Here is a 12,752-nt window from a genome sequence, read left to right on the forward strand (position 1 = left end):
CAGCAAAGTTAGGGCTATAGAGTCCTAATCTGGACACACAACACTCACCTGTTCAAATCCACACACTGTGTGCAAGAACCTAGATCCCGTGTTCCCAGATGACCACCCAGATCCCAAGAAATTTATTCCCACTCCTGCTAAACCGGCCTCTCAGCTTAGCCACCTTCCCTACGTACAGCTGAGAGACGCCATATGGGAGCATCTCCCAGACCTGCTCAGACCTGACCCCCGATGGAGGCAAGGGGACAGCTGGCTTAGTCCGTACCATCTTGCGTGCAGGCCCCCAGGAGGTTGATGATGTTCTTGTGCTTCCCGATCATCTTCATCATCTCCATTTCTGAGATTAGGTCTGACAGGTCTTTCTCTGTTGCATCCGCTTTACAAACACAGGAAATGAGACTCGGTTATTTTGGAAGGGAAGGAGATGGGAGAAAAGACAAGGGAGAGGGAATAGTGTGTATGCCCAAGAAGTCCCTTTTGTTTGGGACTCACTCCTCCCCTCCTACCCTCACTCCCAGCCCCCACTTCTCATCCAACCTTATTCCTCTTTCCCACTTATGGGAGCAGCTACTGTAATGTGGGGCTTGTGCCAGTGAGTGGGGCAGAGGTTGATGAGAAAAAACAGCTAGAAATGGGATCTAGGAGAAATGCCTGACCACAGCCCACGTTGACACCCCGGGAAAAAAGCAGGACTGTAGCAATCTCAGGGTGCGGAATGGCCCCTCCTCCCCCCAGGTGTCCCTAAACAGGCAGTGAGGCAGGTGTGGGTAATGAAAGAGCACCACGAGGGCACTCCTCTGGGCCTCAGGCCCGCAACTAGAATGGAAAGGGAAGGGATTGTTCTGGCAACGAGAGGTAAACATCACTTACACTTCAGCATCTTCACAGCCACTTTGGTCACGCGGTTGGGTTTGTCCTTGTCTAGCCCGATGGCCTCAGCCAGCACCACCTGCCCAAAGCAGCCCTCTCCCAGGGGTTTGCCTAAAACCAGTCTTTGGGGAAACAAAGGGTGGATAAGTTGAGGCTGGCAAAGTTCAATCCTTTAGATGGCAGCCCATCTCCATGGCTATATTCTTCTACTCAAATGAGAGCAGAATGTGGAAATTATAATTTCTGGAGACATCTGGTATACCTTCACTCCCTAGAAGGTCACAGTACACACAACTTGCAGTTAGAGTAACAGTAAAGGGACAGTAAAAGTAACAGTCAAGGCACCTTCTCAAAAAGTTGGGGGTTAGAGCATTACCTGTCTCGAGGCAGCTCCCAGCGAGGGTCTTCGGGAAGCTCATATTCAGAGACCCCGGCGAGCATGGGGGTTCCACTGGAAGAGAGACGCGAGGGCCGAACCAGCAGAACCCCAGAATTCATGGACGCACTGGAGTCAGCTGACACCTACATGAGAGAGTGGGGTCACCTTTCTAGCAAGGAGGTGGGGCGTGGCAGTAGATTCTCTCCTACTCCTAGTCTGGGCTTGTCATTAATGGCAAAGGTGTATTTCTGCATTATCAGCTATTTCTTCCCTAACATAGAGTTGCAGAAAGACCATGTGAGGTCAGAAAACCTAAGTTCTAGGACTTACTTCTTTATGCCACCAACAAGCCTTTCTAAGCCTCAGTTTACTCACCTTCAAAATAAGCAGACCAAGGGATCTCTAAGAACCTCTTCCAGTTTGACATTTTATAAACTTATCAATCCAGTAACAATTCTAGTCCTGTCTTGATTCTTTGTGAAAACCCTGACTCAAAGCACCTTCCAGAATTAGCATTCTGAGCAAACCTTCTTTCACAAGCCCTCACCCCGTACTATTTACTTTGATGAGGGAAGAGTAGGCACACACGAGAAAGAGGGCATCTTGGGACCCAACTCAAGCCCTCTAACGGGCCCTTGATGTTAGCTGCACACTTAACCCAGGTAGGACTTTCTCCCAATACACATGCCAGCTGAGCTGGGGACGTGCAGCTGCGATGTGGTGGGTTTAGAGAATTCCTGGGCTAGAACAGCTTTAAGCCTGACTCTGAAGCTCTCAGTTCAGAAATTTCCCAAGCCTGGCCCAGAAGCCAGAAAGCAAATCCCAAAGCATTATGTTTGGGGCAGTGGAGAAGGCAGGGTGTTTGAGGGTCATGGAGAAGCCTCTGGAGGCACAGGGCAAAAGGGGGTGCAAAGCGTGCAAATCCCCCATCTACTTTCTGTTACCTGTCTGCGCAGAGGGATGCTCTTGGCCAGCTTGTGCACGGCCATCTGGCTGTGGAAGTCACTCTTCTTGGTGCCACTCTTCATCTTGTAGATGATGACGGACCCCACCATGCAGGAGATGAGAAAGGCTCCTGTGCAATAGATGATGATCTCCAGGTACAGGGATGAGGTCATCACAGCTGGTCTCTCTTCCAGGGCTGAGGCAGTGTGAACAGGGCATTAGCAGGCTCTCAGGGCCCAGTCGACTAGGGCCTCAGCTCCATGAGAAAAACATCACCCATCTCCTTTCCCCTGGGAAGTCTTAGGGCAGAGGGCTAAGCCGGGTGCTAGCTAGGACCTGGGTTCTGGCACTTAGAGGGCCAGGCCTCCTGTGAGCTTTGAGGCTTTCCCAACCCAGCTGGAGCCCAAGGAGAGGGATGGATTAGAACTCTCTTCGCTATATGAGTCCCATCCTCGGCCCTCCTTGCTGAGGAGGGCTCCCTGGGCCAGGTGGGTACCAGGTACCCTGCAAGACACCAGCGAGACGTCACTTCCTCTGGATGCCTGTCTCAGTCCTCTCCTGGGAAAATTTCCGTAAATCTATACAGCCTCAGCACTGGGCACACTTATCTTATGGGGAGAAGTTATACCTGTTTAGGAAGCATTGGTTCCTGATAGACCCCCAGTTCCCTGAGGGCAGGGGTGGTGCCTAGTTCTTTCTGCACACCATAGTGCCTGGCATACGGTGGCACTCCCCAGAGGAGGACAGATAAATGGAAAGATGGAAACGGTCTGTGTCCTGATTAAATATCCCACCTTTCATCCATCACCTGTGCCAGATCAGATATGTCAATATTTACACCTACCCAAACCACAGGCAAAACTCAATTTCCAAGTATGTTTGGACTGCTCGAGATGGAAAAATAAACTTCCCTGCACTTTTTAAGAATTCTACTCATAAGCCCTAACTCCTTAAATTTAAGAATCTGATGAGGGTGAAAGTCTTAATTCCTAGAACTTAAGAGGCAAACATAGAGGGGTGCTTGTTTTATTCTCTTCTCCCAGCTTCCATTTACTATTCACCCCCTTCCCACCAGAAGCCAATCCAGTTCAATCCATCTTTCCCTTCGACATGAGAGGGCTGGGAGGGTTTGTGTCTAAGCACACACAGCGGCTGGTTTTGTGGAACACTCCTTGTTCCCCTCTGTGAGTGGCCCTCTGTACTTGCCTAGATCGCCTCCCAATCTTTCCCTTCAAAACACTCCAGCCAGCTTGGAGGCAGGCCCCCCCTGCCCCGGGAACCCTTCCAGAGATGCACAAGGTATGACCCCCCCGACTGAGCCCAGAAAGTAAGTTCCTAAAGCCTGCCAAGGAGACTGCAGAGCTGATAACCAGGAGAAATGTTTCTGTTTTTTTCCTTTCCCCAATGTTGAGAAATGAAGACAACTGATTGGGAACACACGGGGAGCACGAACGGGACAAAGACAGTGACAATGATGAAAACAGAACTCTTCTCTGCCTCTAGCAGGGGCGTTATCAGAGCCTGTTGGGCAAGCAGGGCAGAGGGGGAGAGAGAAGGAAGAGGATGGTGCCAGCAGTGACAGGGAACAGATCACCATCCAGACCCCATGCAGGACACTCAGAGGCAGTAGCAACCAGCTCTAACCTGCCATCACCATCCCACCACTCAGCAGGCTCCTTCCTTCCCCACCAGAAACACAGACCACCTCTCTCGGGAGAGCAGAAATGTCAGTAGTCAAAGAGCACCATCAGCTCTTCTGCAGCTGCCTTGAGACAGGTCTTACTTAAAGCAGGTGACGTTCACTTGTCTGGGTAAGAACCTGTCTTTCTCCAAAATCAGAGGACAGTGGTATGGAAAGGTGGGCTACAGCTATGATTGTAAGGAGCAAGCCCCTGTTTTTACTGAGTGCCTACATTTAGCTAGAAGAGGAGTGTGGCCTTTTCTGAGACTTTGGGGCCTGGCCAAAATGGATCAGGCAATTCAGATGCTCAGTGCTCAGCACCAAGTGGAAGAGGGAAGGCTGCGGGACCCAAGGATGGAAGGAGCCTGCTCTGGAGGAGAGCCCAGTTGCAAGTTAAATCCAGATCCCATGCATGCATTGCACTGGCCTAGGGGAGAGGAGCTAGATGCAGGTTTATGGATGGGAGGCCTCTGTGTCCTTGCGGAACTGGGTTAGCTGAGAGGATATGAGCCTCGAGGCTGGACAAAATCCTGGAGCAGGATGGGGCACCACGCAGGCACGGAGGGGCTTGCTGGCCTGCAGAGCCCATGCCGCCACTGGTCCCGGCTCTGTGTCTCCCCCAGTCCTGCAATGCATGCTCCCCCCGTGCCCAAGGCGACGCCAGGACATCGAGAGGAGAAGTTGTGTATACCTTCCAGAACGGTCAGCCATGCAGAGTGATGGGAGAGTCCGATAGAGTTACCCGCCAAGCACGTATACTCCCCTGCGTCCTCAAAGGAGACATTTCTTAAGTGAAGCACTTCCATCTCTTTGTCGGTGGTATTAACTCCGGCAGTCTAGGAGAGACAACGGAAGCAAAATAGACAAGCACGGGACATGAGACCTCTAAGAGGCACAGAGTAAGAGAGGGAGGAAGACAAGGAGGGGGAAAATCAGAGGAAGAAATGTTCCCCAGCGTCTCCTTGGCAGAAACGAACACACCAAAACCACCAGGCAGCGAGACCTGTTAGAGGGAGAGAGTGAGACCCTGAGGGAGGAGCTCGGGCAGACCTGAGAAGACGACGGCTGGTTATGACCCTTCACCGGACGCTGGCAGCCCCTGGCCATCCAAGCATGCGGGCAGTGGGCAGCATGGAGAAATGGGGCCTGGTGGGCGGGGGGCTGTTTGGTTTCAAGTAAAGATAGAGGGCGCACACAGGAGGGATGGGAAGGGGCTGCAGACACACACACACAAACACACACACACACACACACTCACAAATGCATCCCACACAGCCTGTGGATGCTTTTGCAAGGGAACACCAGGTCCTTCTCTTTTCCACTTTTCAAACCTTCCGTCTAAAGCATCAGTCACAAGGCGGCAAGACTGTGTGCTCATGAGTACACATACATGCGCACGCAGCCAAGGAACACACATAAGGCACAGAGGGAGCCAGCAGAAACAGACACAGTACCAAACCAAATCAGCCTCCCAGGCCAGGTATTTTTCCATGGCTGTGGGCACTAGAAACACAGCAGGGTAACAGGGAGAGCTTGGGCGCTGGCCTCAACCAAGCTCCCAGCACAGAGCCCCATCCGTTTCCTCATTACCTTTCGCTACAGGTCTGGTGATAGTGAGCCATGCAGACTGGCTTGCTTCACCAATATAATTGGAAACCTTACACACATACTCCCCGCTCTGGGCCTCTGTCACATTGAACAGGGTCAGCACCTCCGCATCCGAGCTATTAATCCCCGAATGCTGGAACAAACCAACGACATGCCAGTCAGTTGGGCAAATACTGAGATGTGGCCATACTTTAGCTCCCAAGTAATCTTAAGGCAGGCCCAGGGAGACGTTAAAAAAGGACCTCATCTTTTCCTTTGTAGTAGGACAAAAACAAGTTGACTTCAAAACTCCAAAGCATTTGACTGAAAAATAAACCTAAAAAAAAAAAAAAATCACTATTCCAAATCTGATGTTCTGTTTGCATGTGACACCCACTCCCCCGGGGCCAGGGCAGGGGTTATGAACGAGGTCAGTGGCCACGGTCCAAAAATCACAGCTCCATTTCCTACAGAGCCACTTCAGCACTAGTAGCGAAGAGAAGGGATGGCCAGTAAATCTTTGGGACAGCCAGGCCACGGGAAGGATGAGGCCAGACTCTGGGACAAGAAGTAAACAACTTTCCCAGCTTCTGGTAACTTCCTGTTGCCAGATCCACTGGAGATTTAGGCAATTACCTTCCCTCGATTAATGGAGCATTCAGGGACAATGAAAGTCAGGGAGCGAGAGGAGAAAGGAAGAGAATGCCATTACTCCTGATACTGCTTAGAATTTACAGGTGGCACTTGCTTTTCCAGCTCTCTGCAGCAATGCCCTCATCACTTACCCCACTTGCCAAAAAGAACATGATTTGGGAAGCAGCAGGAAAAGCTGGCTGGAAAGCCCTCATCGTGGACAATAAAACTGGAGGCCAAACGCCTTCCTTGAGTAGCTACCCCAAAGCCCAAGCCAAGGTCTTTGGAAACTAGCATGGCCCACTCCCCCACCCCTCTGCTCCCATCTCACCACCACTTTGTGACTTCTGTCACTAGTCCTGGGAAATAGGGCTCAGTCCCTATTAATGGAAAGTGTGCTTGAGGGTGAGAGGTGAGTTCCCAATCCTGGTCACTGGGTACGACCCGGGAGATTCTGGTCTCCTTCCCAGCACCCCGGCCCGTGGAGACAGCGACCAAGACTACCTTCAAGATCTGGACGTAAGGCAGGTTGTCCGGACCGATCTTACTCCCATTCACCTCGATGTGCTTCAGCCACTGGATGTGGGGCTGCGGGTCACTGTACACCTTACACATAAACTCCACATTGCTGCCCAGGGCCACCGTCTTGTTGGCAGGCAGCCCTGCCTGCAGGATGGGCCGGTGAGGGGACCGCTCTGGGGAAGAAGGGAGAAGAGAGGCTCATCACTGCCTGCCATGGCCGGCCTGGATTGGGGAGCAGACAGAGAGCATCCCAAAGACCACTCTAGAAAAGTCATCCCGCAACGGTGCTCCCCTTTTGCCTTTCCAGTGCCTCTGCGGAGCCCCTGCCCTACAAACCTGAGTGAGGAGAAGGGACAGAGCTTCCCACTGCCCTCCTCTCCTTAGACCCTGAGCTCCCAGGAACCTCCTCCCCAGGGCAATGCAACCATTTATAGGAATAAGAAATCCCTCTTGCCTTATTGCAGATCCCTGTCACTCAGTCACACTTCCAGACCCCAGTGCAGCCTACAGTTCCTTGACTAAAGTTACAGTCACTTGGGCCAGCAACACCTGTGAGCCTGCTGGAAATGCAGAATCTCAGACCCTGCCACAGACCTCCTCCTGGATCACAATCTTCTTTTGTGATCATATGCAACACAGAATGCTCATTATGCAAACCATTACCTTAAAATCTCTAGAGAATGAGATTCAGAACCTAGAAGGAACAGGCTGCAGTAATCATATTCAGAGGCATGACGTTCTTCCTAGAGTTTCACATGATGTCCTGGAGCCAGCCTGGGCTAGGAGTTCTGCACGAACTGTCTCAGTCACAGCCTCAGTTTGCTCTTCTGTAAGGTTGGGATGATCCGCCAACCATGCAGGGACGCCACGAGAATGGAAGGTGATGCATTTAAAGAGCCTAGCCCATTGCTGGCAAGCATGATGCTATAGCCTCGATTATGCTACATTTAACATCACTGCTTCATTCACCTCTTTCGGGAGAGAACATCAACAGTACCTCCCATTTTGCGGTGTATGAGCAGCAACGAGACATATTCCTATCTGATCCTCACCACTCTTATTTTATAGGTAAGGAAAGTGAGCCTCCAAAGGGGGACGTGACAAAACAAACATCATCGTCCTGACATGATCCCTAAGTGAACCTGGGGACCAGCGCCCCTGCTTTTTCCTCTGAGCTCGCCCCGGCTGTCCGCTCTGCACCCTTACCCACGACATCGAGCTGGTAGGTGTGGTTTATGCTGCCGTACTCGTTCTCCACGATGCAGGTGTAGTTGCCTTTATCTGAGGGCACCACAGAGTCCATGATGATGCTCCAGGTGGCGTAACGCACCTGGGGGGAAAGAGGCCAGAGGGTTCCTCTGAGGGTCCAGAGGAAAATGGAGAGAGTCGAGTGGCATTGTTGACACCCTGCCAAATCGGAGCACAGCGGCACACGGCACCAAGTTTCAGAAGGTTAGTCAACACAAGGCAGTGAGCATGGCATGTGCCACCCGGTTACATCCAAAGGAGCCCATTAGGCAGAGTGGCAGGTGGGCGTGGGGCATTCCGGAAGTCATCATCATGGCACTCACGGCCGTCCACGATCTGGACACCATGTGCCCTTTGCAGAGTCTCCCAAATTCACCAGGGACTTCACCAACTGTGTGTCTCTCCGTGCCTTTCCTGTACCCAAAATGGCCCTCCTGCTAAGAGTCCAACCTGTCTACCATGGAAATCTCCTTTCCAAAACCATCTTCTCCAGCCCCATCGTTGGTGGGAATTATCCTTGCTGTTCCTTCTGCACTCTCACCTTCCATCTGTGCCTGATAAATGCCCCCTGCAGCTGCTTTGCATGAAGGGTGCTCACCTAGCATCTGCTCTCCCGTTCGACGGGAAGTTCTTTCTCTGCAGGAATGCTGTCTTGTGCCACCCTTAGCATAGCGCCTCGCAGGCAGCCAATGCTTCCCTATTTTTTCTGATTCCCTCTGCTTTTCTTGCACCAGAATATTGAGAAAAGAGGAGCCAGGTGAGATGAGAGAAACAGACTACAAGGAAAACCAGAGACTCTAAAGAAGGGATTACAACAATGGTCTTCCTACAAATAAAAATGGGCAAAGGACATGAACAGACAGTTTACACAACAGGAAATGATAATTAGTTATTTAGCTTACAAAACTTCTAGCTTAATTAGTAAGCAAAATAATGCACAAGAGGACAATGAGATACTTTCATCTATCAAATGGGTTAACAGAGGAATAGTGAACTTGTCATTCTCATACTCTGCGATGGGAAGGTGAATTAATTTGCCCTCTCAAGAAAGTAATTTGGTAATATGCACCAAGGGCTTAAAAAAATGCTCATACCCTTTGATCTAATTTCACTTCTGACAATCTGTCTAAGGAAAAAGATGTTTAAATGCTGACGAAGACTGAAGTACAAAGATACTCACTGCAACATTACTTATAGTAGTGAAAAACTAGGAAATTTACCTAATATCACAGGATAATTAATTAAACTGTGGGATATTTTCATAATGGAATCTTATGCAGCCATGAAAACTGATCTTTCAAACATCAAACATATGACAAAAACAAGTATCATGTTAACATATGACAAGGTAATAAATGATATACCCAATGTGATAAACTACATAAAAGCCATGTAAAAGACAGAGGATTTTCACTCTGTTTGCTTTTAAACTTTTTTTAAATGCACTACTTTTTTTTTTTAATGCAATACAGTCAGAAAACTGTTCAAAACAGCGAAAGATATGAAAGGATTTTCTAGCTTGGCTTTCTCCTGTTTTATTTTAACTTTCATTTATATGTTTCCCATACCTTGTAGCCTCCAATCCTGTGGTCGGGTTTGAATTCTTTGCCATTTTTCCAGCCAGCGCAGTGTGGGATTGGGAGTCCCACTGGAAGGGCATTTGAACTTCACTGTCTTGGCGGCCGGCACGGCATGCAATTTCTTCTCCATCTTTTCTGGGGAAGTCCAGTATGGAGCCACGGCTGCCCAGGGAAAGCCAAGAGAGACGGGGAGGGGGAGGCTGGTGAGGCCCAGGGGCGCAGGCCCAGCACTGGTCAGGACACCCAGAGGTGCCATGGCCATCATGCGCTCTCCAAGCCCTCCCCGTCCCTCTCAAACCCAACTCCCAGACCCGGAGGGCAGGCCATAAGGTAGGAAACAGTGTCTCACGCATACGGTTTGGTTTGGTGTTATCTGTCTCCTTCTCCTCTGAAGAGGAGTCGTCGTCGTCGTCATCATCCTCTGAGGAGGGGAGAGCATCTATCGGAAGGAGAACGGGGCGCTGACGTCCCTCCAACAGAACGAGGGCTCTCTCGATTCCCATCTGTGTATCAACGGCCACCCCACAAAGGCCAGCCTAGCCATGAATGAACACAGATGTCCTCCCCTTACCGACCCCCAGTACCGGGTACCCCCTTTTCTCTTAGTGATGGTCTCTTTTATGCATTGCATTTCCCTATGCTTGTCCCCTCTCTGCCCGGAAGACTTCACTTTGGTGGGTCCATCAGGGTCAGATGCAGAAGTCTCTTTAATTTCACACTGGATTCCGAGCCTCTCTCACAACTCATGGTACCACCAGGACGCTCAGGGACTCAGAACCAGCAGCCAGGGAATCTGTATCCTTCTGTGAACTGCCAATTCTTGGGTAACCCCAGGCAGACTGAGGTGTACTGTGGCCAAAAGCTATTTCCAAAGCTAGGGATTAACCAAACCTAGTCAGAGATTTTCTGACATGTATCTGCTAAGGTTTGGGAGCTGCCCTCCTTGACCAGGGCACACAGGGAGCCCACGGCACGTTCTGCAGCTGCCAACATCTCTTCCCAACAAATATCCCCCCTTCTCACAAGGAAGCCAGAAAAGGTGTGACATGCATCGTGGTCACCAATCAGGGTTCCTGTTGGATCTTTTTCCAGCCCTTCCTAGTGCTTTTGAGGGTCAGCAGGGAGATAGAGAAGCTACGTCCCTAAGTTAGGGGCAGGTTCTCAATGATGTCGGAAGAGAGAGGTGTCAGGCCCATGCCCCTGAGATGCTCAAATGGCATAGGGAAAATTTCAAAACTCTGCTGAAGCCCACTCTTGTGCAAGTCTAATTCCTGTACCTAACAAGCAGCAGATTCCCAAAGCCACAGAGCTCCAGGGTTCCCTGGCTGCCCTAGCACAACTCCGGAAGCTGGAGGACAGATGTTTCCCATAAAGCGTGTGGCTCTGGCGTTGCACCTGGATTTCTTCCCCATCACGGCCTCAGCATGTGCTCTGGGGCTCTAATCACTGAAGCTAAGTACCAAGTCCAAATGACAAGGGAATGACAGGATGGAAGCGGTCTGAGCCCCACTTAGCACCCTGGAGATCTGGGCCAGCAGTGGTGGACAAATCACCAGGGCCTAATGTCCCGAGAGCGTCAGTGGTCCCTTCTGGCACAGCTCGTGGAAGCCCCAGACATCCGTGCTGGGGCCCGCGTCACTCGGTCACCCCTTAGAGCTAAGCCACGCGGCGGGCAGGGAGCAATGTTAGTGGGCAGCAGTTTTGGCAGCAGAGTGGGGGGCAGATCATGAAAGGAGAGGTGGGACTCTCTCCCCTGAAACTAGCAGAGAGGGATGGAGGTGGAGGGAGAGGGTGAGGGCAGGGCTCTGCTACCAACCTGAGACATTGACGGAGAAGTAGGTGGTGTCGCTGCCCGAGGGACTGCTGGTCACGCAAGCGTAGAGGCCCGAGTCGGCGGGCACAGAATCCCGCACCTCCACCTCCTCCCCCGTGATGCGGGTACGGTTGCTTTCGGCCAGCTGTACCCCATCCCGCAGCCAGTTGATGCTCTGTACATCCTCCCGCAGCCGACAGCGGAGCTGCAGCAGGTCACCAGGGTGGACCAGGAAGGACTCCACTTCCACAGGGGCTCCCCAGGGCCGGGCTGCAGCCACCCACAGGGGCCGGGGAGAAGAACCAGAGGACGGGCAGAGGAAGAAGGGGACAGAGAAGGAGAGGAGAGACAAGGGCATTACGCTGGCCACACTGAGCTGCAGCACCCCAGACACCTCTTACTTAGGGACTACAGAGCTGGGGAGGTGGGGACTGGAATAGGAGTCGGGGTGGGGGAAACGTGGGCTATCTCGGAACCCCTATCTCTTCTTCTCCACCCCACTCCTCCAAAGGTCAAAGGAAGAAAGAGGAGAAAGTTAGGAAGCAGCTGTAGCATTAAGCAGTTGACATTTCATTTTCCGCCATCCTAGGGGGAAAAGTTCAGCTCTCCCCAGGACTCTGTTGTGGCCACAGTTGCCCTTTCCAGAAGAACACCCCATTTCCCTTTGGCCAGGTCAGCGTCACCCCTTTCCCTAGTTACCACTCGCATAAGCCCTGTCCCTCAAAACTCCAGGAGCTCCGTAAAAACTGAGAGAAGGCAACTTGTCACCCAGGGGTTCTTGGGTCAAGAGATTCATCCAGGGTCGGGCCCCCCAACAAGTCAAATTGCATATGTGGGGGAGACAGCCCAAGGAGAGGTCAGCTCAGGGGAACCTCTAGCGAACAGGTGTCGGGCCGGAGGACTCCGAGCTTTTGACTATATTAGGAACGGAGGACTGCAGCTGCCACAAAACCCACACTTGCTCTGGCAGCACAAGCGGCTGCACACAAAGCTCCTTTCTCCTCGTCCCGCTGCACGGCTCCCCCTCTCATGCCCCCCCCCCACTTCTTCCCCTCCCCCAAGAGTGTCACACACATCTACTCCGAAGCCACCTCACCCTCACCTCCCAGCAGCACTGGGCCAGCCCAGGCCGTCCACAACACAAGATTGCCCTGGAGCTCCCGCCAAAAGCAGTGACCCCTTTCACCCGCCCTCTCCTCTCATCACCAGCAACCCCTCACGTGCATGCGTGATAATGGGAAGGATGGAACCTGAACACACCTGTGAGTCAGCCACCTCTGGCCGTTACATGTCTCCTGAAACCCTCTCATCACTAATGGTGGCGGCAGTGGCAGACGCAGTTTTCAATTCCTTTCAGGATGCTCAAACATACTTCTGGTACCTTCTGCCCACTGTCCATCTCCCACTCCAAAAATGAACTTAGTGCAGTCACATCTACCATCTGGACTTTGGTCTTCACCACCTGGGAGAGGGCTTGTTCCTCACCACCAGCAC

The 12,752-nt window shown here is 51.8% G+C and overlaps 1 protein-coding gene across 1 annotated transcript in view; it reads right to left on the reverse strand.

Moving 5' to 3' along the window:
- The window catches only part of FGFR1 (fibroblast growth factor receptor 1), a 52,201-nt gene that overhangs the window by 7,692 nt on the left and 31,757 nt on the right, over positions 1 to 12,752 (reverse strand). Inside the window, 11 exon segments of the mRNA XM_037831390.1 lie at positions 266 to 376; positions 871 to 992; positions 1,247 to 1,392; positions 2,188 to 2,390; positions 4,567 to 4,711; positions 6,600 to 6,790; positions 7,824 to 7,947; positions 9,434 to 9,481; positions 9,483 to 9,607; positions 9,795 to 9,884; positions 11,262 to 11,528. Of these exon segments, the coding sequence (XP_037687318.1) occupies positions 266 to 376; positions 871 to 992; positions 1,247 to 1,392; positions 2,188 to 2,390; positions 4,567 to 4,711; positions 6,600 to 6,790; positions 7,824 to 7,947; positions 9,434 to 9,481; positions 9,483 to 9,607; positions 9,795 to 9,884; positions 11,262 to 11,528 (1,572 nt within the window).

The sequence above is a fragment of the Choloepus didactylus genome, chromosome 3 (genome assembly GCF_015220235.1).
Source record: "Choloepus didactylus isolate mChoDid1 chromosome 3, mChoDid1.pri, whole genome shotgun sequence".
NCBI classification, from domain to species: Eukaryota; Metazoa; Chordata; class Mammalia; order Pilosa; family Megalonychidae; genus Choloepus; species Choloepus didactylus.